General features: G+C 44.0%; 4 protein-coding genes across 4 annotated transcripts in view; 3 read left to right on the top strand and 1 right to left on the bottom strand.

The window, feature by feature from the left end:
* Window positions 1-2475: 2475 nt before the first annotated feature.
* Window positions 2476-4282, top strand: LOC308656748 (rho GTPase-activating protein 9-like; the record flags this gene model as incomplete). The annotated part of the gene is given in 2 exon segments (XM_081308125.1): window positions 2476-3889; window positions 3893-4282. Coding segments are annotated over 2 exon segments (1728 nt in total). The 5' UTR covers window positions 2476-2551.
* A 3833-nt stretch (window positions 4283-8115) lies between these two features.
* Window positions 8116-9861, top strand: LOC308655443 (rho GTPase-activating protein 9-like; the record flags this gene model as incomplete). The annotated part of the gene is given in 2 exon segments (XM_081305570.1): window positions 8116-9468; window positions 9472-9861. Coding segments are annotated over 2 exon segments (1707 nt in total). The 5' UTR covers window positions 8116-8151.
* A 3834-nt stretch (window positions 9862-13695) lies between these two features.
* On the top strand, window positions 13696-15440 carry LOC308655442 (rho GTPase-activating protein 9-like; the record flags this gene model as incomplete). Its single annotated transcript, XM_081305569.1, is given in 2 exon segments — window positions 13696-15047; window positions 15051-15440. Coding segments are annotated over 2 exon segments (1707 nt in total). The 5' UTR covers window positions 13696-13730.
* Window positions 15441-21622: 6182 nt separating this feature from the next.
* LOC308655441 (uncharacterized protein) overlaps window positions 21623-25283 on the bottom strand; it is a gene marked incomplete at both ends in the record, with an annotated part of 42055 nt that continues 38394 nt past the window's right edge. Inside the window, one exon of the mRNA XM_081305568.1 lies at window positions 21623-21895. Coding sequence (XP_081161694.1) covers window positions 21623-21895 — 273 coding nt within the window. The remainder of the gene's footprint in view (window positions 21896-25283) is intronic.

Here is a 25283-nt window from a genome sequence, read left to right as displayed (position 1 = left end):
AATACTCCTCAGGTTGACCTAGGGACACTACCAATCTGTCAAGCATGGGCAGGAGGATTCTGCTTGAGGATATCTGCCCTTGTGCTCCCACAGATCCCTAACTTGAGAGAGGTATGAGTCCAAAGATCAACTGCTGGAAAACATCCAAACTTTGCTTCTTGACATCGTGCACTGCCCCCCCCCCCCTCAAGCCTAGGCAGAGTGTCCACCTGTTGTACTGCAGCCCTCTCAGAAGAGACTAAAGAATAAGGGGAATCTCCTCCTCCTTAGTGAGAAGAAAAGGGAAGAGACATTGTCCTTGAAGTGTAACAACTTTACTACCAAATATGCTTCCACACAGCCAGACTGAGAAGTGCTGGGCACCTGATCCAGAAGCCACTTGGACCCCACCTGTGGATATCAAAGAGAAGGACTTCCCAGGTAGCCTGGAAGTGATTTGATTCTGGAGAGAGGAACTGGAGAGAGTTTGCACCAGGCTCTGCACCAACTCTTCCTGCACTTGGCTCTTTTGGGATTCACAGTCACATTCTTCTGTCCCTAACCTACATCACAGCTAAGAACTGTCAGAGCTCTCCCAAGCATGTATCATTCTCCTCACTTCACGATACTCATCAGATAATGACTGCTTCCACCTAACCGGAAAAAATGGCAGGCTCAACTTCAAGTCTGCCAAAAAAACTGTTGTGCTGACATCAGTTTGCTGATTTAGTGGATTTTCTAAACGCATGTATCTTCAGAGCTATTCTGTGGACACCAGCAGTATTATTGGCTATGCCTCAGGCTGGTCAGGCATATTCTGTGCATCTGGACAAAACTAGAACAAATATGAAAAAGAAGTCCCAGGTCACACACCTCACAGTAACTCAGAAACTGAAGAAACCACCTGCCATACCATTGACAGACCTCCCATCACTGGAGACTCTGACAATGGGTTGTGGTGAGGTAGAGGGCTGGATGGGACCAGGAATGTGCATTTCTGGTCAGGTAGCAGCAAAGAGCCATGGCTTGTCAGGGTGGGGCTCCATGCCATTCCCAGTGCCCATATACCATGGTGCTTAACAGGCAGGATTATTAGACAATCTGCTGGCAGCAAATTAGCCAGAGAAGAATCTGCCTAACACTAGCTGTTCCAATGACAATTAGGCATTCTTACAAAGTTGGAGCTTCTTGTAGGAACTCAGTTTGGGTGTGTATGAAGAACAATCTCTAAATCAGTGAGAATAGAATCTGCGGTTCTCAACACAGGCTGCAGTGTAGTCTCCTGGGAACTCAAACACTGATGTTCAGTTTCCCCAGAGCAACACAACAAGAGTCTCTGCATTAGGAGTAAGGGTGGGAAATGTTGCAAAGCTGCCAGGTGATCCCCAGGGCATCCAGTATTGAGAATTACAAAACAGAGGCCATTTGGCACTGCCTGGCTGGGCCCTCAGCTGATGAGGGAGGGGCTTGTGGTAAGACTGGTGAAGCTATGGATTCCAGAGACATGGTATGAAGATGCCATAATGCCACGGACACAGTACAACTCAAGATAATGGAGGTCATTTTCAGCCCTGTTCTCCAAGGTGATGTGACCAACCTCAACTTCTAAGCCATAGGGGTGTTCCAAATCCAACAAACATCGGTAGTTCTAAAGGTGTGTCCAGGATTCTGAGGCATTCATCCTGGTGCCTTTCTGGGATTTAGGAGAAATGTGCTAAAATCTGATTTTGCAGCATGGTATTTTTATCTCAGCAGTCTCTCCATCAGCCTGGGTGCAGCCTTATGATCTGTTAAGTTGGGAATGGATAGTGTGAAATCTTTGATAAGCTCCACACCCAGAAGTGCCAATAGGAAGCAGCAAGGAGAACCAAGTGCCAGCCCCTGCCTGCATCATGAGACAGACAGGTACATGTCAGCATGAATCCAGGGTTATTGTAAAGAGCTTTCAAACAGTGTACAATAGTTTCAATTCATGTCATCAATATTTAAATTAACATTTAAATAAAGTGCATATGTGACAGATACTTTAAAATCCACTAAAAATTTCTCAGTGCTTTGGAGATAAACACATAGACAGAAAACTCCGCTGAGAGCTCAGCAACCAGGCAAATCACATCTGTGTCCTGCCAAAGACCTCACATCCTGGAAATTTTATAAAGCTGGCATGAGGATGAACTAAACATCAGGGACAATTACCAAAGGAAAAATAAAGGTAAATTCCACTTGAGCCTGGAAGAGACGGCTGCCCTGAAAGTGCCAAATACTCTTAGAAATTTGCTCAAGCATATAACTTTATACTCAACTCTAATCACCTGTTTCTAAAAATCATCCTCCTGGTAACTCTCCCCCATTTCTGTTTTCAGGGCCAAAGTTGTTTTGTGGCTCACTGGAGAAGGTGCACCTATCTCAGGCACACCAGCCTACATCAGAGCAGCCTCCTCCACTTCCCCCCAAAATGTGTAGAAGAGTCAGTGTGGCCAATTTGAGGCCCAGCCTCCTAAAGCCCCTCCAGGAAAGGCCAAATGGAAGATCCTTCTCCCAGGAAGACTTGCTGTCAAAGACCAGTGCCAATATGGCAGAACCCCAACCCCTCATGTCAGAGGCCCCTGTGTACTGTAACCTGGTGGACCTTCGCAGCTGTCCTCGGTCCCCACCCCCAGTCCCTGCATGCCCGCCACTGCAGAGGCTGGACGCCTGGGAGCAGCACCTGGACCCCAACTCTGGACGCTGCTTCTACATAAATTCTCTGACTGGCTGCAAGTCCTGGAAGGCCCCACGCCGCAGTCGCACTCAAGACACGAACTCTGGCTCAATGGAGGGGATCCAGACCCTGAATAGGGACAATGGTGTCCTGCAACCTCAGGCAAAGGGCTCAGGATCTGACACCGGGAACCTGGAACTGCTTGACCCACAGGGTTCACCCTGCCTCAGCCAAGGCACCTCCCAGTTTGTCCCCTCAGACCAGCCTCCAGCTTTGCAGTCTCCTAGAGCTCTGCCGCAGCTCCTGGACGACCCCTATGAGGTGGAAAAGTCAGGCCTTCTCAACATGACCAAGATTGCCCAAGGGGGGCGCAAGCTCAGGAAGAACTGGGGCCCGTCTTGGGTGGTGTTAGCTGGTAACAGCCTGGTGTTCTACCGAGATCCTCCACCGCCAACTGCACCCTCTTCAGGCTGGATGAGTGGGCCAGCGGGTAGCCGGCCCGAAAGCAGTGTGGACCTGCGTGGGGCGGCCCTGGCACACGGCCGCCACCTGTCCAGCCGGCGCAACGTCCTGCACATCCGCACAGTCCCTGGCCACGAGTTCCTGTTGCAGTCAGATCAAGAGACAGAGCTTCGAGCCTGGCACCGCGCGCTGCGGGCTGTCATCGAGCGGCTGGAGCCAGAGAACCCGCTGGAGCTGCGACTGTCGGGCTCCGGACCTGCAGAGCTGGCGGAGCTGAGCGCCGGAGAGGACGAAGAAGAGGACTCTGAGCCAGTGCCCAAGCCGTTTCTGCGGCTCAGCGGCCGCCGGAGCTCCAGTCGGTGTCCGGAAGGCACTGAGCAGAACCGCGTGCGGAGCTCCAGTCGGTGTCCGGAAGGCACTGAGCAGAACCGCGTGCGGAACAGGCTGAAGCGGCTAATTGCCAAGAGACCGCCCTTGCAAAGCCTTCAGGAGCGGGGTCTGCTCTGGGACCAGGTATTTGGCTGCCAGCTGGAATCGCTGTGCCAGCGGGAAGGAGACACGGTGCCCAGCTTTGTACGTCTCTGCATTGCTGCTGTGGATAAACGAGGTCTAGATGTGGATGGCATTTACCGAGTGAGCGGGAACTTGGCAGTGGTTCAGAAACTTCGCTTTCTGGTGGACCGAGAACGGGCAGTCACCTCTGATGGGAGGTATATGTTCCCAGAAAATCCAGGACAAGAAGGCCGGTGAGATTTGGACAGTGCTGAGTGGGATGATATTCATGTGGTCACCGGAGCCCTGAAACTTTTTCTCCGGGAGCTACCCCAGCCTCTGGTCCCCCCAATGCTGCTGCCCCATTTTCGTGCTGCCCTTGCTGAGATCCCGATTCCGCACCCAAGACCTCCCAACTCGACCTTGGCACTAATGTTAGGAGCGGGGGGGGGGGGGAGGGGGGCACAGCTGGCTGGCAGCTGGAAGAGGGGGGCACTTCTCCCGCCTCCTTCCACTATGACTCACCCAGGGAAAGGAAGATGGCTTGCAAACGACCCCCCAACACTAGAAAGATCCCCCCAAACGTGCCTTCTGTTATCTTCCTGTCCTAATACCAAGCTGCGAGAAGATGCGATGGAACTGGGGTGACATCCCTCTTCCCCCACGCGTGCAACAGCCAACCCACACCTACACACTATAAAAGGAAAATGTCCTTAAAAAAAAAAAATCCTCCTGCCACTTCAGCAACTTCATCACTCTGGTTTTCTCATCCTTTTTGCATCATTTTTACCTTTTAAGAATATACAGATTCGACTTATCTAAGGGCATATGACTTAATTTTCTATTTCTACTAATCACTTTTTAAACTTACCCCTCTTATTAAAACTCAAATTTTTTCTTATAACTAGTTAAAGATTTACTAAGTGGTGCATCCAAAGTCTCTGTTTAAAATGAATCTAGCAAGAAATGCAAGTTTATTTATGCATTATTTCATAAATTTTGACAATGATTTTTATTATTACTGTATGGCCAAGAGAGATTTAAAATAAGATACACTGAAATCTGAATTGTTTCACTTGATCATTTTGCTGAAAAAATCAAAGCTCCCATCAAATAGAAACAAATATACACCTCAATTAATCAAATTAATAAGAAAAGATAGTGCAAATTTGCACCCACAATTAGATGGAAAAGGTAAAAGCCAAAAGCAATGGTGAAAAGACAAAGAACCCATGAGTTCTGTGTGTATTCATACAGCCACCACAAATATTTTAATCCAAGGATCTTGGGGCACATGTATTTAAACTTCTTTAAATACAAAGAGCCACATCACCTGTAAAATAGTGCAGACTGGTGAATAATGAATAAAAATACAAAATAATGGAAAAATACTGCCTTTTGATAAATTGGTTTTTTAAAATTTCTTAATTGAGGTTCTATAAATGGTGACATTTAGGTAAACTGTCCTTTAGGTGTATTGATTGCTAGGAGAATGGGTGTTAGACAAATCAGTTTGTATTGTTCCCAGTTAGAAACAGCTTCATCACCTCCTAGATGCTGGGAAGAAGTCTGTTAGGGGAGGCTGTGCAGTACTGGCTGAGTGCACTGCAGGAGCCCTGTGCATCCTTCTGTGCACCCATCTTGGGGCCCCCTCCCCTGTGTTTCTCCCCATCACTGCATGTCTCAACTTCTTGCATGACCCCACCCACCTCCTAGCTGGGGCTCTGCACCAAGTCCACAGCTGCTAGCCTGACACAGGTCCTCTGCTCAATAGACCTCTTCATGTCCTTTTCCTCCAGCATGGTGCCCACCCCTTTCCTTCTATGCTTCTGCCTGGTGCTTCCTCTGTGCCCCTTCTGTCTTCCTCTTTTCTTTCTTGGACTCTGGTCCTGCCACTTGGGGATCTGCAGGTGGGTGCTGTCTTGGTGTTGCCCTTGAAGACTTTCTGGTCCCTCTGGAAGATGGTTGCTTGTCCTTTGCTGATGTGGATGCTGAAGACCACCACACCTGGCCACTCACTTCTCTGATGCAGGAGCTTGTGGGACAGGAGGCTGGCCTTCCACCTGGCAGAGGCTGACCCCTGGGCCCCTGGCAGGTAAAGAGATGGGGTGCTGGCTCTTGGAACCTCCTCTCTGGAGGCTCTCATGGCCTCAGAAGTCTGCTATTGTTGTTCAGTGCCTTCCTCCTCATCCCTCTCTTGGGCAAGGGTGTCCTGGTTCCCCCAGCTGCTAGGATTTCCTTACTGCCTGCTGCCTTTTAGCCACACAGGAAAGGTCCTCAGGGCTCACAGTTTGGCAATGATGGCCACAGTTGGACTGTAAAAGCTTATGCTCATCCTGATCATATGGTCTAGGATGCTCCCATCCTCCAGGCCCCAGTTGGAGTGCTAGGTCAGCATGGACCACACAAACTCAGTGAGTCTCTGCAAGCATTTTTGGAGGTTGTAGGCTTCAGAACTTCCTCAGAGGCCAGCTCTAGCCTGTACTTTTCCCCAAACTGTTCGGGAGAGGGTTGCGCGCAGCCTCCACCCAGCCTATGTAAGCGGCTCACTTCTGAGGGGCTATTTCATGGCGGGTCTCCCTTCCATGTATATCTGCCCCTGCATCAGGACTCTGGCACACTCCATTTAGCCCTACATGGTGACTTCATCATGGCAGTGAAGCTGAACACGTTCCTTCTTTCAAGATCAAGACCAGAGAAATATTTCAACAGGTAGTTGGTGATGGTGGGGTGTCCTGCAGCCACAGCTGTGATTAGGGCCATGTTCTCCTCGTTGCCTTGCCAGTTGATGTCTTATGTCTCTGCTAAGGTCACCACAGTGTCCATAAAGCAGAAAACAAAAAGGCCCATCAAGCACTGCAGTTGGTCCCCTGCACCTGCTCATCTCGAGGACCCCACTGCACCAGTGTTTGAAGGATCCCTAAATCCTTGGCACAGCCAGTGCACAGGAAGGTGGCCTCCTACAGGACATTCTCCAGGTTCTGTCCATGCTCACCATACTGCATTTTTCGTCACTTTCAGAAAGATAGAAGGAATCATCAGAAGTGATTCTGTGGGTGTCTGCCAGAGTATTCTTTTCTTCACATTTTAATTTGTCTGAAATTGGGATGTATCTCATTACCACCAACAAGTTGATAGTCACAGAATTATCCCAGATTGTGCACATGTGAATTACAGCTTATAGTGGTGTCCCCTTGACTGATCTGCATATCATTAATATAAAAAATGCCAAGTTTGATTGGCATTGTAAAACGGCTTCAAAAATATTACCCTATTACTCAAGTTTATCATATATGCAGAAAAGCATGGAAAGAGAGCAGCAGGGTAGAAATTTAATATTCGTGAAACAAATACTCAGTGTTAGCAGAACTGATCACCATTTCATATTTGAGACATAACTTAGGAAGATAAGCACAAATAGATGAAGTTGAATTATATTTTGTCAGTGAGGCCTTGCAAAAGGTTGTCTATCTCATGCCAATCAATGAAGTTGAAGACAAAGAAAATTACTGTCTCATATGTGAGACAGTGCAAGAAGGTTCAGAGGAGAAATGACTGAATGCTTGTCTTGATCTAATCAGTGAATTAGTTGAGCGGTAAACTCAAGGCAGGTGGGGTGTGGCTGGAGGAAGTTGTTCATTGGAGGCATGTGTATGAGATATACATTTTGAATATGGAGAAAAGAGTCTCTCTCTTTCTCTGCTCTCTGATCATCATGTAAGTTGCCTCCCTATGCCACCCTCTTTATCCATTGATATTAAATTTATGTCTAATTACACATGAATATTCATATTATTACGTATGCTTTATATTAATGTAGTTTTATGTATAGAACTAAGTTTAGGAATAGTGTAGGATATGAATCATAACACACATTTTTAATTTGCAAATGCAGAGATAAATTATATAAAACATTGATATATAAATGCAAATATACCATTGAAAATTGAATATATAAGTCAAAATATACATAAACATATTACTACATACACATTCATGTAAAGTTAAGTATAGAGAGATTTTGAGAGTTAATATTAAATTACAGCTTGGGTTAAAGTTAGAGAATGAATATGTAAATCAAAAACAAAAATATAATTACACATGAAAATATATGTAAATGTACATTTTTCAAATGGAGAAGGATTTAATAGGAGATATAAATACACTTTTTTAAAAATTGTAAACACAGATGAATGTATATTAATATGTAATAATACTTATGAAATGGACGTGTCTAATTAACAAAAATATTCATATTATTATATATGATGCCATATTAATATTTTTAGGTATATTGTTAAATTTAGGATTACTATTGTTTTTAGGTTTAGGGTTAGGAATTAATATATATATTGAAAATCATGAATATTCATAAGAATGTACATGATTATATTTGTATGTATATTTGTATGTATATTTGTATAAAGCCCCTCCAGGAAAGGCCAAATGGAAGATCCTTCTCCCAGGAAGACTTGCTGTCAAAGACCAGTGCCAATGTGGCAGAACCCCAACCCCTCATGTCAGAGGCCCCTGTGTACTGTAACCTGGTGGACCTTCGCAGCTGTCCTCGGTCCCCACCCCCAGTCCCTGCATGCCCGCCACTGCAGAGGCTGGACGCCTGGGAGCAGCACCTGGACCCCAACTCTGGACGCTGCTTCTACATAAATTCTCTGACTGGCTGCAAGTCCTGGAAGGCCCCACGCCGCAGTCGCACTCAAGACACGAACTCTGGCTCAATGGAGGGGATCCAGACCCTGAATAGGGACAATGGTGTCCTGCAACCTCAGGCAAAGGGCTCAGGATCTGACACCGGGAACCTGGAACTGCTTGACCCACAGGGTTCACCCTGCCTCAGCCAAGGCACCTCCCAGTTTGTCCCCTCAGACCAGCCTCCAGCTTTGCAGTCTCCTAGAGCTCTGCCGCAGCTCCTGGACGACCCCCATGAGGTGGAAAAGTCAGGCCTTCTCAACATGACCAAGATTGCCCAAGGGGGGCGCAAGCTCAGGAAGAACTGGGGCCCGTCTTGGGTGGTGTTAGCTGGTAACAGCCTGGTGTTCTACCGAGATCCTCCACCGCCAACTGCACCCTCTTCAGGCTGGATGAGTGGGCCAGCGGGTAGCCGGCCCGAAAGCAGTGTGGACCTGCGTGGGGCGGCCCTGGCACACGGCCGCCACCTGTCCAGCCGGCGCAACGTCCTGCACATCCGCACAGTCCCTGGCCACGAGTTCCTGTTGCAGTCAGATCAAGAGACAGAGCTTCGAGCCTGGCACCGCGCGCTGCGGGCTGTCATCGAGCGGCTGGAGCCAGAGAACCCGCTGGAGCTGCGACTGTCGGGCTCCGGACCTGCAGAGCTGGCGGAGCTGAGCGCCGGAGAGGACGAAGAAGAGGACTCTGAGCCAGTGCCCAAGCCGTTTCTGCGGCTCAGCGGCCGCCGGAGCTCCAGTCGGTGTCCGGAAGGCACTGAGCAGAACCGCGTGCGGAGCTCCAGTCGGTGTCCGGAAGGCACTGAGCAGAACCGCGTGCGGAACAGGCTGAAGCGGCTAATTGCCAAGAGACCGCCCTTGCAAAGCCTTCAGGAGCGGGGTCTGCTCTGGGACCAGGTATTTGGCTGCCAGCTGGAATCGCTGTGCCAGCGGGAAGGAGACACGGTGCCCAGCTTTGTACGTCTCTGCATTGCTGCTGTGGATAAACGAGGTCTAGATGTGGATGGCATTTACCGAGTGAGCGGGAACTTGGCAGTGGTTCAGAAACTTCGCTTTCTGGTGGACCGAGAACGGGCAGTCACCTCTGATGGGAGGTATATGTTCCCAGAAAATCCAGGACAAGAAGGCCGGTGAGATTTGGACAGTGCTGAGTGGGATGATATTCATGTGGTCACCGGAGCCCTGAAACTTTTTCTCCGGGAGCTACCCCAGCCTCTGGTCCCCCCAATGCTGCTGCCCCATTTTCGTGCTGCCCTTGCTGAGATCCCGATTCCGCACCCAAGACCTCCCAACTCGACCTTGGCACTAATGTTAGGAGCGGGGGGGGGGGGGAGGGGGGCACAGCTGGCTGGCAGCTGGAAGAGGGGGGCACTTCTCCCGCCTCCTTCCACTATGACTCACCCAGGGAAAGGAAGATGGCTTGCAAACGACCCCCCAACACTAGAAAGATCCCCCCAAACGTGCCTTCTGTTATCTTCCTGTCCTAATACCAAGCTGCGAGAAGATGCGATGGAACTGGGGTGACATCCCTCTTCCCCCACGCGTGCAACAGCCAACCCACACCTACACACTATAAAAGGAAAATGTCCTTAAAAAAAAAAAATCCTCCTGCCACTTCAGCAACTTCATCACTCTGGTTTTCTCATCCTTTTTGCATCATTTTTACCTTTTAAGAATATACAGATTCGACTTATCTAAGGGCATATGACTTAATTTTCTATTTCTACTAATCACTTTTTAAACTTACCCCTCTTATTAAAACTCAAATTTTTTCTTATAACTAGTTAAAGATTTACTAAGTGGTGCATCCAAAGTCTCTGTTTAAAATGAATCTAGCAAGAAATGCAAGTTTATTTATGCATTATTTCATAAATTTTGACAATGATTTTTATTATTACTGTATGGCCAAGAGAGATTTAAAATAAGATACACTGAAATCTGAATTGTTTCACTTGATCATTTTGCTGAAAAAATCAAAGCTCCCATCAAATAGAAACAAATATACACCTCAATTAATCAAATTAATAAGAAAAGATAGTGCAAATTTGCACCCACAATTAGATGGAAAAGGTAAAAGCCAAAAGCAATGGTGAAAAGACAAAGAACCCATGAGTTCTGTGTGTATTCATACAGCCACCACAAATATTTTAATCCAAGGATCTTGGGGCACATGTATTTAAACTTCTTTAAATACAAAGAGCCACATCACCTGTAAAATAGTGCAGACTGGTGAATAATGAATAAAAATACAAAATAATGGAAAAATACTGCCTTTTGATAAATTGGTTTTTTAAAATTTCTTAATTGAGGTTCTATAAATGGTGACATTTAGGTAAACTGTCCTTTAGGTGTATTGATTGCTAGGAGAATGGGTGTTAGACAAATCAGTTTGTATTGTTCCCAGTTAGAAACAGCTTCATCACCTCCTAGATGCTGGGAAGAAGTCTGTTAGGGGAGGCTGTGCAGTACTGGCTGAGTGCACTGCAGGAGCCCTGTGCATCCTTCTGTGCACCCATCTTGGGGCCCCCTCCCCTGTGTTTCTCCCCATCACTGCATGTCTCAACTTCTTGCATGACCCCACCCACCTCCTAGCTGGGGCTCTGCACCAAGTCCACAGCTGCTAGCCTGACACAGGTCCTCTGCTCAATAGACCTCTTCATGTCCTTTTCCTCCAGCATGGTGCCCACCCCTTTCCTTCTATGCTTCTGCCTGGTGCTTCCTCTGTGCCCCTTCTGTCTTCCTCTTTTCTTTCTTGGACTCTGGTCCTGCCACTTGGGGATCTGCAGGTGGGTGCTGTCTTGGTGTTGCCCTTGAAGACTTTCTGGTCCCTCTGGAAGATGGTTGCTTGTCCTTTGCTGATGTGGATGCTGAAGACCACCACACCTGGCCACTCACTTCTCTGATGCAGGAGCTTGTGGGACAGGAGGCTGGCCTTCCACCTGGCAGAGGCTGACCCCTGGGCCCCTGGCAGGTAAAGAGATGGGGTGCTGGCTCTTGGAACCTCCTCTCTGGAGGCTCTCATGGCCTCAGAAGTCTGCTATTGTTGTTCAGTGCCTTCCTCCTCATCCCTCTCTTGGGCAAGGGTGTCCTGGTTCCCCCAGCTGCTAGGATTTCCTTACTGCCTGCTGCCTTTTAGCCACACAGGAAAGGTCCTCAGGGCTCACAGTTTGGCAATGATGGCCACAGTTGGACTGTAAAAGCTTATGCTCATCCTGATCATATGGTCTAGGATGCTCCCATCCTCCAGGCCCCAGTTGGAGTGCTAGGTCAGCATGGACCACACAAACTCAGTGAGTCTCTGCAAGCATTTTTGGAGGTTGTAGGCTTCAGAACTTCCTCAGAGGCCAGCTCTAGCCTGTACTTTTCCCCAAACTGTTCGGGAGAGGGTTGCGCGCAGCCTCCACCCAGCCTATGTAAGCGGCTCACTTCTGAGGGGCTATTTCATGGCGGGTCTCCCTTCCATGTATATCTGCCCCTGCATCAGGACTCTGGCACACTCCATTTAGCCCTACATGGTGACTTCATCATGGCAGTGAAGCTGAACACGTTCCTTCTTTCAAGATCAAGACCAGAGAAATATTTCAACAGGTAGTTGGTGATGGTGGGGTGTCCTGCAGCCACAGCTGTGATTAGGGCCATGTTCTCCTCGTTGCCTTGCCAGTTGATGTCTTATGTCTCTGCTAAGGTCACCACAGTGTCCATAAAGCAGAAAACAAAAAGGCCCATCAAGCACTGCAGTTGGTCCCCTGCACCTGCTCATCTCGAGGACCCCACTGCACCAGTGTTTGAAGGATCCCTAAATCCTTGGCACAGCCAGTGCACAGGAAGGTGGCCTCCTACAGGACATTCTCCAGGTTCTGTCCATGCTCACCATACTGCATTTTTCGTCACTTTCAGAAAGATAGAAGGAATCATCAGAAGTGATTCTGTGGGTGTCTGCCAGAGTATTCTTTTCTTCACATTTTAATTTGTCTGAAATTGGGATGTATCTCATTACCACCAACAAGTTGATAGTCACAGAATTATCCCAGATTGTGCACATGTGAATTACAGCTTATAGTGGTGTCCCCTTGACTGATCTGCATATCATTAATATAAAAAATGCCAAGTTTGATTGGCATTGTAAAACGGCTTCAAAAATATTACCCTATTACTCAAGTTTATCATATATGCAGAAAAGCATGGAAAGAGAGCAGCAGGGTAGAAATTTAATATTCGTGAAACAAATACTCAGTGTTAGCAGAACTGATCACCATTTCATATTTGAGACATAACTTAGGAAGATAAGCACAAATAGATGAAGTTGAATTATATTTTGTCAGTGAGGCCTTGCAAAAGGTTGTCTATCTCATGCCAATCAATGAAGTTGAAGACAAAGAAAATTACTGTCTCATATGTGAGACAGTGCAAGAAGGTTCAGAGGAGAAATGACTGAATGCTTGTCTTGATCTAATCAGTGAATTAGTTGAGCGGTAAACTCAAGGCAGGTGGGGTGTGGCTGGAGGAAGTTGTTCATTGGAGGCATGTGTATGAGATATACATTTTGAATATGGAGAAAAGAGTCTCTCTCTTTCTCTGCTCTCTGATCATCATGTAAGTTGCCTCCCTATGCCACCCTCTTTATCCATTGATATTAAATTTATGTCTAATTACACATGAATATTCATATTATTACGTATGCTTTATATTAATGTAGTTTTATGTATAGAACTAAGTTTAGGAATAGTGTAGGATATGAATCATAACACACATTTTTAATTTGCAAATGCAGAGATAAATTATATAAAACATTGATATATAAATGCAAATATACCATTGAAAATTGAATATATAAGTCAAAATATACATAAACATATTACTACATACACATTCATGTAAAGTTAAGTATAGAGAGATTTTGAGAGTTAATATTAAATTACAGCTTGGGTTAAAGTTAGAGAATGAATATGTAAATCAAAAACAAAAATATAATTACACATGAAAATATATGTAAATGTACATTTTTCAAATGGAGAAGGATTTAATAGGAGATATAAATACACTTTTTTAAAAATTGTAAACACAGATGAATGTATATTAATATGTAATAATACTTATGAAATGGACGTGTCTAATTAACAAAAATATTCATATTATTATATATGATGCCATATTAATATTTTTAGGTATATTGTTAAATTTAGGATTACTATTGTTTTTAGGTTTAGGGTTAGGAATTAATATATATATTGAAAATCATGAATATTCATAAGAATGTACATGATTATATTTGTATGTATATTTGTATGTATATTTGTATAAAGCCCCTCCAGGAAAGGCCAAATGGAAGATCCTTCTCCCAGGAAGACTTGCTGTCAAAGACCAGTGCCAATGTGGCAGAACCCCAACCCCTCATGTCAGAGGCCCCTGTGTACTGTAACCTGGTGGACCTTCGCAGCTGTCCTCGGTCCCCACCCCCAGTCCCTGCATGCCCGCCACTGCAGAGGCTGGACGCCTGGGAGCAGCACCTGGACCCCAACTCTGGACGCTGCTTCTACATAAATTCTCTGACTGGCTGCAAGTCCTGGAAGGCCCCACGCCGCAGTCGCACTCAAGACACGAACTCTGGCTCAATGGAGGGGATCCAGACCCTGAATAGGGACAATGGTGTCCTGCAACCTCAGGCAAAGGGCTCAGGATCTGACACCGGGAACCTGGAACTGCTTGACCCACAGGGTTCACCCTGCCTCAGCCAAGGCACCTCCCAGTTTGTCCCCTCAGACCAGCCTCCAGCTTTGCAGTCTCCTAGAGCTCTGCCGCAGCTCCTGGACGACCCCCATGAGGTGGAAAAGTCAGGCCTTCTCAACATGACCAAGATTGCCCAAGGGGGGCGCAAGCTCAGGAAGAACTGGGGCCCGTCTTGGGTGGTGTTAGCTGGTAACAGCCTGGTGTTCTACCGAGATCCTCCACCGCCAACTGCACCCTCTTCAGGCTGGATGAGTGGGCCAGCGGGTAGCCGGCCCGAAAGCAGTGTGGACCTGCGTGGGGCGGCCCTGGCACACGGCCGCCACCTGTCCAGCCGGCGCAACGTCCTGCACATCCGCACAGTCCCTGGCCACGAGTTCCTGTTGCAGTCAGATCAAGAGACAGAGCTTCGAGCCTGGCACCGCGCGCTGCGGGCTGTCATCGAGCGGCTGGAGCCAGAGAACCCGCTGGAGCTGCGACTGTCGGGCTCCGGACCTGCAGAGCTGGCGGAGCTGAGCGCCGGAGAGGACGAAGAAGAGGACTCTGAGCCAGTGCCCAAGCCGTTTCTGCGGCTCAGCGGCCGCCGGAGCTCCAGTCGGTGTCCGGAAGGCACTGAGCAGAACCGCGTGCGGAGCTCCAGTCGGTGTCCGGAAGGCACTGAGCAGAACCGCGTGCGGAACAGGCTGAAGCGGCTAATTGCCAAGAGACCGCCCTTGCAAAGCCTTCAGGAGCGGGGTCTGCTCTGGGACCAGGTATTTGGCTGCCAGCTGGAATCGCTGTGCCAGCGGGAAGGAGACACGGTGCCCAGCTTTGTACGTCTCTGCATTGCTGCTGTGGATAAACGAGGTCTAGATGTGGATGGCATTTACCGAGTGAGCGGGAACTTGGCAGTGGTTCAGAAACTTCGCTTTCTGGTGGACCGAGAACGGGCAGTCACCTCTGATGGGAGGTATATGTTCCCAGAAAATCCAGGACAAGAAGGCCGGTGAGATTTGGACAGTGCTGAGTGGGATGATATTCATGTGGTCACCGGAGCCCTGAAACTTTTTCTCCGGGAGCTACCCCAGCCTCTGGTCCCCCCAATGCTGCTGCCCCATTTTCGTGCTGCCCTTGCTGAGATCCCGATTCCGCACCCAAGACCTCCCAACTCGACCTTGGCACTAATGTTAGGAGCGGGGGGGGGGGGGAGGGGGGCACAGCTGGCTGGCAGCTGGAAGAGGGGGGCACTTCTCCCGCCTCCTTCCACTATGACTCACCCAGGGAAAGGAAGATGGCTTGCAAACGACCCCCCAACACTAGAAAGATCCCCCCAAACGTGCCTTCTGTTATCTTCCTGTCCTAATACCAAGCTGCGAGAAGATGCGATGGAACTGGGGTGACATCCCTCTTCCCCCACGCGTGCAACAGCCAACCCACACCTACACACTATAAAAGGAAAATGTCCTTAAAAAAAAAAAATCCTCCTGCCACTTCAGCAACTTCATCACTCTGGTTTTCTCATCCTTTTTGCATCATTTTTACCTTTTAAGAATATACAGATTCGACTTATCTAAGGGCATATGACTTAATTTTCTATTTCTACTAATCACTTTTTAAACTTACCCCTCTTATTAAAACTCAAATTTTTTCTTATAACTAGTTAAAGATTTACTAAGTGGTGCATCCAAAGTCTCTGTTTAAAATGAATCTAGCAAGAAATGCAAGTTTATTTATGCATTATTTCATAAATTTTGACAATGATTTTTATTATTACTGTATGGCCAAGAGAGATTTAAAATAAGATACACTGAAATCTGAATTGTTTCACTTGATCATTTTGCTGAGAAAATCAAAGCTCCCATCAAATAAAAACAAATATACACCTCAATTAATCAAATTAATAAGAAAAGATAGTGCAAATTTGCACCCACCATTAGATGGAAAAGGTAAAAGCCAAAAGCAATGGTAAAAAGACAAAGAACCCATGAGTTCTGTGTGTATTCATACAGCCACCACAAATATTTTAATCCAAGGATCTTGGGGCACATGTATTTAAACTTCTTTAAATACAAAGAGCCACATCACCTGTAAAATAGTGCAGACTGGTGAATAATGGATAAAAATACAAAATAATGGAAAAATACTGCCTTTTGATAAATTGGTTTTTTAAAATTTCTTAATTGAGGTTCTATAAATGGTGACATTTAGGTAAACTGTCCTTTAGGTGTATTGATTGCTAGGAGAATGGGTGTTAGGCAAATCAGTTTGTATTGTTCCCAGTTAGAAACAGCTTCATCACCTCCTAGATGCTGGGAAGAAGTCTGTTAGGGGAGGCTGTGCAGTACTGGCTGAGTGCACTGCAGGAGCCCTGTGCATCCTTCTGTGCACCCATCTTGGTGCCCCCTCCCCTGTGTTTCTCCCCATCACTGCATGTCTCAACTTCTTGCATGACCCCACCCACCTCCTAGCTGGGGCTCTGCACCAAGTCCACAGCTGCTAGCCTGACACAGGTCCTCTGCTCAATAGACCTCTTCATGTCCTTTTCCTCCAGCATGGTGCCCACCCCTTTCCTTCTATGCTTCTGCCTGGTGCTTCCTCTGTGCCCCTTCTGTCTTCCTCTTTTCTTTCTTGGACTCTGGTCCTGCCACTTGGGGATCTGCAGGTGGGTGCTGTCTTGGTGTTGCCCTTGAAGACTTTCTGGTCCCTCTGGAAGATGGTTGCTTGTCCTTTGCTGATGTGGATGCTGAAGACCACCACACCTGGCCACTCACTTCTCTGATGCAGGAGCTTGTGGGACAGGAGGCTGAAATAGGAAAGAGTTTAATGTGAGATGTATACATACACATTTTTAAATTTGTGAATGCACAAATAAATATGCATATATAATATATATGCAAATATGTTTTTGATAATTGAATATATATGTCTCATTACACATGTATATTCACAATTTTATGTATGCTTCTATATTAATGTAGATTCAGGTATAAGGTTATATTTAGGTTTAGTGTTACATTTTGTGTAGGGTAATGGTTAGGGTTAGTAAAAAAATGCATATGAAAAACCAAGAATACTCATTAGAATAACTGATGAATATAAGTATGAAATATAAATAAATATATATTTTTTGAACTAGGGAAGGTTTTATTTTTTATTTATTATTTAAAAAAATTTAGTTGTTGATAGACCTTTATTTTATTTATTTATATGCAGTGATGAAAATCAAACCCAGTGACTCATACATGCCAGTAAATTGCACTACCACTGAGCCCCAGCCCCAGCCCTGAACTAAGAGAGGTTTTAAAATGACACATATGAACACAGATTTTTAAAAATAGGACTGCACAGATTTATTATATATATGAATATATACTTATACATATTCTAATATAACATTGATACTTGTATACATAATTATTTACAAATGAATATTAAAATTATTATATATGCATTTATTTAAAGGTAGGTTTAAGTATACAAGTAAATATAGGATTATTATCATTTTAACATTTTGGTTTACACTTACATTTATCTATAGGGAATAAATATACTTGTTGGAAACATAAATACACCTAAGAATGTGCATGGTAACATTTGCATAAAAATTAACATAAATATATGTTTTGAAATAGGGAAGGGTTAATATGAGATATAAATACAAATTTTATATATGCAAATGCAAAGATAAATTTTATATATGTACATATAATAACACTTCTGCAAATATAAGTGATAAATGTGTATGTAAATATAAATACATATGAGTATTCATACAAGTATATATGCTTTTATCTGAATGTAGGGTATTATAGGGGTAAAACAATGGTTAGTACTACATTTTGTATATATTAGGGTTAGGGAATGAATAAGTATATTGAAAAATATGAATAATTTAAGAATGCACATGTGCAATTTTGATGTTTTAAAATTCTGAAGGGTTCAATGTGAGATTTAGGAAGACACATTTTTAATTTGTGAAAGCAGATATATGTATATATATATATATATGTATATAAAAATGTATATATGAAAATATACCAATGATATTTGAATGCAAGTCAAATTACACATAAAATTAGGCAATGAATAGGTATATTGAAAAACATGTTTAATTATAAGAATATACATGTAAAAATGTGCATTAAAATACATAGAAATATATATGTTTTGAGATAGGAAAAGGTGTGAGGTATATAAATACACATTTATTAATTTCCAAATGTACAGATAAATTATATGTGAACATATATAAATACTTATGTATACAATTATCAATTGGATATTTGAATATGTATGCAAGAATATTCATATTACTATATATGCTTTTGTATTAATGTTCGATTAGAAACGGGGTAAATTTAGGATTAGTATTAAATATTGTGTAGGGTAAAGGTTAAAGTTAGGGTATGAATATATATGTATATAAAACCATGAATATTCAAATAATATGCATGTGAAAATACATATAAAACATATATGAAAAAATGAACACAAACCTAGTAAAAAAGAATATTATATGGAGAAATGTTGACAATAACTAAAGGAAATCCACTGCCATATGTACAGTTGGAAACATATATGTTTAATATATAATAATAGAAAATAGAAAAAGTACAAGGGAAAAAAAAGTTTATGTCAAGTATTTTGAAGCAGTGAAGGCAAGATAACAAATGCAATCATAAAGCAAGACTCAAAATTTCCCCAAGGATTTATTGAGAATAGATGATTTGAACATAGAATTAAATTATGAGTCAACAGTAAAAAATAAGTGAAAGGTCACCAGAAGTTTAAAATAAAACAAAGACTTTTAATAAAAAGTATATATGGGGTAAAGAAAAACATTACAAGGAAAATTGGAAATGCTTTTGAGATGACAGATAACAAAGATTCAACAAATCAAAGCAATAGGAGGCTGATGAAGCAGTTCATAATTCCACATGCTTACATTAGAAAAAAGACACAGGGACAAAATCAATGTTGACTCTGATCATGCAACTTGGGAAGCACTAATAATAATTTATTTCTAATAATAATTAAGAATTTGCTTAGAGTAGATATGTACATGGAGTCCAGGGCCAGTGGATGTAGCATATACCAACTTGGGATCATAAAGAGTGCAGCACCATAGCAGGCAGATGTGCAAGTGGCCAGGAGCTGAATGGTGTCTTGAAGATGTGTGCAGGTCAGCTGAAGATCTTGACTTTGTTGTCACTGAGAGGCAGGATGGGGTGGAAGAGAAAGGAAGGCAAAGGACTATTGTTTGTGCTGCTGCATCCTGGGCACATTGGCCACAACCATAGAACTTTTTTTTTTCTCTGATGTGTGGTTTGGTCTTTGGAGCATTTTTCTTCTAGGCCCACTCTCTGTGACACAGGCCACATTTCATAAGGTGTTCCTGGAAACTCTGGTACAATTCAGATTTTTCTTTAGTGAATTATCTGGTAAGATCATGGAGGAAAGCAATTACTTAGGCATAGACCTGAAATGAATCCTTTGTGCTTGGAAGCACCATTTTCTCTCTCTTGCATATATTATAGTTTTTAATTTTAGGCAGATTACTGGAAGTATACTAATATAGTCTTGCAAAATTAAACTCCTGTTAGGAGACTCTTTTCAAAGGCCCTCTTTTGATTGAAATGGGGACTCCACTGTTCAGGTCTCCTTGAATTCTAGAAGTGCAAGAGAGTTGGGGGTGGGACAGAGTCCTTGCCTGGTGACAGCTCCTGTGAAGAGCATCTGGGGAGCCATGTTGAAGCCTGACCTGGACTAAAGCCATTTTAAGGAGCCATTCCAGAAGGAGCAATAGTTTTGGAGAAAGAAGGATGTACTTCTTTGGGAAATGCTGGGGGAGCAGGGAAGGAAAAAGTTACTTCATTTGCAGTGTTGTTGAACAGTGTTGTCATTGAGTGCCAGATTAGAGGTCCTTTCAAACTTGGCTAGAAAGGAGGGCATTTTTAAAGCCCTTGAAGAGGCTACGTGGCAACAAACATCTCTGTTCACCCATGAATGACTTCAAGCCTCAATGTCACCATCAGGTCAGAATGCGCTTTCTGACCCAGAATAACAGGCCCAGGTTCATTACATGTGCTTCCATGAACCATAACCTGCGTTGGCATGGTTCATCCTGTCTGCCTGTCTCAAAGCCCCATGATTGGGTGAGGCTTACTGTTTTCAGAAAAGCCACTTGTGCCCTTGCATGGGTGCCCTGCTTCCCTGGGAGCTGCGTGGCTGAACAGTGGGTTGAAAGAAAAGCATAAAGGTGCTGGGGTTTCTGGGCAGTGGACCCATGTACAGACAGCACTCTTGGACATTCCCACTTTTTCCTTGATTCCTGGAAATCTTAAATGCATCTTCCCTTCTTTTCAATTGTTTATCTCAGGTATTTTGTCACTGTGTTGGCAAGTGACCTAATACAAGCAAAAAGGGAGTCTCAAAATTTTCTTAAGGATGTTGTTCAGAGTAGATGATTTGACAACAGAACTAAATGATGAGTCAACAAAGTAAACCTTGTGAAAAATCACCAAAAGTTTTGAAATGAACCAAAGCATTTTAGTAAAATATACATTTGTGGTAAAGATAAAACTTACAAGGAAATTTGGAAATAATTTTGAGCAGAAGATAACTGACATTCAACCAATCAACAGCAACAGGATGCGTCTTAAGAAGTTCTTAAAGTACTGCTTCTACTTCAACTTGCTTACATTAGGAAAAGATATATGGATGGATAAAATAAATGTTGACTCTGATCATCCACCTTGAGTAGTTACAAAAACAAAACAAAAACAAACAAACAAAAAAGCAAGAGGGAAGAAATTAGAACAAAGTGGATGGAAAAAGATAATAAGGGCCTACCCTTATTATCTTTTTCCAGGTAAAATAAAGACAGGAGAAAATGATGACACCATAAAGAAAAACAAGAAAACAGAAAAGAATTTCTCAAAAAGTTCACTGAACTTTATGAGGACAAGACCAAGTAAGATAGAAAAGCACAATGAGCAATACCAAATACAAAAGTTATCTGAATTGATCCTATGATGTTACAATAACTTAGTACTATGTATACTCTTGTAATGATGTATGATATGAAAAACAATTATCTCAATGACAACATAGATGACAAGCATCTTGCCAAACCAATTATCAAACTTCCTCCAAGAAAAAGTGGATGCAGTGCCTAGAACTCTGGCGAGTGCTAGGGGAAGAGCAGCAATGAGCAGGCTGCAACCCAAGGTGCAGGAGCAGCAAAACACGTTTGAGGCAATGACAGGAAGGAGCCAGCGCTACTCTCCCTTCAACACACACACTTCTGCTGCCACCCCCTAGTTAGTGCAAGCTCATGCAAGGCACCTGAGGCTGCTAGGACTGCTATGTAACCTGAACATGCAGGAGGAAGGTGACCCAATACGGGTCTGGCGGCCCAAGCCTCAGGGGACCAAGTTGGTGGTCACTTCTGAAGGCTCCTTCTCTTAACCCTTGTTCGCCCATTCCTGTTGCCTGGCTGGCCTGGATGACTATCTATCGCCCCAGTTCCTACACTCCATGGTGACGATTGATTAACTGGGAGAGATGGGTGGCAATGTGCTCAAAAGGCTGATGAAGCTAAGCGAGAACCACCAAGGCAGAGGTTGGGAGCTGGTGGTTGCGAAGGGTTGAGGGACGGGGTGGATGGTGCAGTGAGTGGCGGCAGCTGGGCTGACAGCAGGGGCAGCCCCCAACCCTGGGGCTGGGCAGCACCAGCAAACGCTTGCTGCTCGATTTTTTGCACAGCTTTCCTATTGGAGGTTCGGTCCACCTCCTTTGATACAACACCCAGGACAATAGGCAGAACAAAGGCTCCATGAGTCTGGAGTCCAATCTGCACGCCCAAGAGGAAGTGTGCCCTCTTGTGCTCTAGCCTCTACTTGGCTGTCATCCTCTACTTTGAATGGAGCTCGCATGCCAAGGGCTCAGGTAGGACTGCACAATGACCCTAGTAGTGCAGGCACTCCAACCTAAGCCCCAGTGAGCAGACATCTTCTTGCTCAAAAGTGACTGTGAGAAGTTTTCCTCTGCTTACCCAGAATTCTGTTCCAAAACCAACGACCCAGCAGACATCCCACCAGTGTCACTGAGTCCTGTCACCTGGGCTGCAGCTCCAGTGGAACTGCTCTGCGCATCCAGGCGGGGGGGTCCCTAGGAGATTCTTCAGTTCCTCTACTTCCACGGTGCCTACCACGCTGCCTGGATAGACATGCTGAACGCCTTAGGGATCACAGCCCTGTTGAATATCTCCTCCGAATGCCCAAACCACATGGAAGGATGCTACCAGTACAAACGCATCTGGTGGAAGACAACCACAAGTCCAACATGGGCTCCTAGTTCATGGAAGCCATGGAGGAAGACTGTGCAGTGAAGGACTGCCGCGGTCCAGGCATGGTGCACTGCTAAAAGGGCATCTTGTGCTCTGCTACCATCTGCTTGGCTTAGCAGGAATGAGGAATGAGCAGCTGAGGCTGGAGAAGGCCTTGAGCCACATGGAGCAGCTGTCCCAGGTGCTGGCCACATCCTGCCCCTCCAGGCCCGCCAGCCCTTCAGGTCCCTCAGGGGAGCTGCCAGCCCATCTCCACCCTTACCTTACAATTTGTCTTCAGCTTCCCTATCTCCTTGGGTGTGCACTCTGCCCTCAGCCGACTGCTGGACCTTCTCAGCCTCAGCACTACCTCCCCCAGCACTCAAAGCCACTCACCTAACCCCTAAAACCAAGGTTGCCGCCAGCAAGGGATGCAAGATCCTCGTGGGGACTGAACAATCTATAAATTTGTTTCAAGAGTACATAATGAGTCTAATGTCTATTATGGCAGATGTCTTTTTCTCCATTTATCATGCCTTCTACTACTGCATAGACAAGTGCAGTTTTCCAGTCTCATCTGAAGTAAGAGTTCCAATTGGCATTGATTCTTCAATGAGATGAATTCATGTGAGACAAACCTACATGTGCATATGGGCAATTCAGGGTAGGAGTGGCATGTAGGTAATTCATGTTCTTTTGAAGTCAGTGCATGTCCAGTGGAACTGCTCTGTGCATCCAGGCGGTAGGGTCCCTTGAAATGGGGTTCCTGGCAGCAAGGTGTTAAGCGGCACAAGTTGTGGGGGCAGTGTCCACTGGAATACTTCTGTGCTGTATTTGCACCTTCCTCCTGGCTCCATTTTTTTTCTAGCTGTGCAGAATCCAAACAGAGGTCTCTGTCCTTCCTGGAAATTTTATAAATTATGGAAATATCTTGAATATATCCCTTAATGTAATATAATTGCATTATATTATATAATTAATCATATAATTATATGTAATTAATTATATAATTACTGGATGGAACTCTACTCTCTGCATATAAGACCTGGCTGATGCCTTATTTGTAAAGATTGAGTTGATTGACCTAAAAACATGCCATTGCTATGTTAATGAGCTTTGATGAAAAATACCTGACAAGAACAACTTTTAGAGGAGAGATTTACTTTGTTTCACAATTTCAGAGTGTTTAGACTACCACTGGCTGGCTCCAAGGCAGAAATATTATGGGGGAAGGATATGATGGAGGAAATCTGCTCATCACATGGGAGCTAAGAAGCAGAGAGAGAGAGAGAAGATGGGACCAGGACATATATAGCCCAAGGTCATGCTCCCTCTGACCTTCTTCCTCCCATCATGACTCACCTGCTTACAGTTACCAAACAATAGTTCATTCAAATTTTTAATTCATCAAATGGATCAATCCAGTTCTTGTAATCCAACTGTTTCACCTCTGAACATGTTTGCTTTGTTTAATACTTGAGTTCTTTAGGGGACATTTCTATGTCCATACTATAACAATTGACTTGCACATGGTTAATATTCATTTTTCTATTATTATCACTACTGCTACATATAGAGCAACTACCACAAGATGTGAAGGAAGAAAGGATCCATTCATAATAGCAACAACAAACCAAATAATTAGAGAAAAAATATAAGAGAGATGTGCAAAATCTATTGGAAGGATAATTTAACATACTAAGTTATGCACAAAAAGAGACTTGAGTTTTCCTAGAAAGACTCAATATAATTAAATTTTTTCTTTTGCCTAAAAGATTCATAAAAGACTATAATTTCAAAAGGAATATCAACATGATTATTTTCAATTTTCGAACAAGACAAGCTGATTTTTAAATTTTTTAAAATATTTATTTCTTAGATATAGTTGGAAACAATACTGTTAAATTTATTTATTTATTTATTTATATGTGGTGCTGAGAATTGAACCCAGGGCTCACACATGCTAGGCAAGTGCTCTACTGCTGAGCCACAACCCCAGCTCCAAGAAAGCTGATTTTTAAAAATCAGATTGACAAAGATTCTAAGGAAAAGCAAATTTACTTACTAATGAAAATGTAAGAGAAAATCATATTTAAAAGAAATGTTATACAAAAGTGAATGAGAATGAAAAGCACACAATCAAAACTTTTGTTGGACTACCAATTTATAGGAGTACCCCCTAAAATAAGGTTTCATGAGAGACAATTGTGTTTCTTCCTCTTTTTAAACAGCCTTTTAGTTGTTGATGGACACAATAACTTTATTTTATTTATTTATTTTTATGTGTTGCTGAGGATCAAACTAGGGCCTCACACATGTCAGGTAACCTCTCCACCACAGAGTCATGACCCAGCCCCAAAGGACAATTGTTTTTAGTCTAGTCAGTATAGAGTGATACTCTTGATAGTGACTGTCACAAATAGTTTATTTAGAATACTATTATATATAATAATTATATTATATATATAATTTCTAAGTAGATTACACTATTCTTTGCCTAAAGAAAAGAGCAGTCACTGATATTGTCAAGACGTTGAGTAGAGCAAAGGGAAGTATCCTAAAGATGCACTGTTTAGAATATAATCTGATGTTACAGAATACATAGGGGGAGCTTTTATATTTTTACATCTCTTTGATTTGGTTTTACTTTCACCTTGGGTGCCTTTTTTAATTTCAGCATGGGACATCTTTTTTGGTTTTCTAATCTTTGTATATTGAAGATATTTTCCCATCCTTACCCTGAAAAATGGAAGATTGCAGACAACAGCAAGAGAAAGAAACCAATAAAAGAATGAAGGGCACATGCTCTTTCTTGGACAGGTCCTCTCATCTCTCCTGCAGGTCCACTGTGGAAACTTCCTAAAATGCCTGCTCCCCAGAGAAAGGAGGACCCAGTCAATAGAACAGTGGCAGT

Source organism: Spermophilus citellus, assembly GCF_964194105.1.
Source record: "Spermophilus citellus genome assembly, chromosome: 9".
Classification (NCBI taxonomy): domain Eukaryota; kingdom Metazoa; phylum Chordata; class Mammalia; order Rodentia; family Sciuridae; genus Spermophilus; species Spermophilus citellus.
Note: the sequence above shows the minus strand (reverse complement) of the source record. Positions and strands in the feature narration are given on the sequence as shown.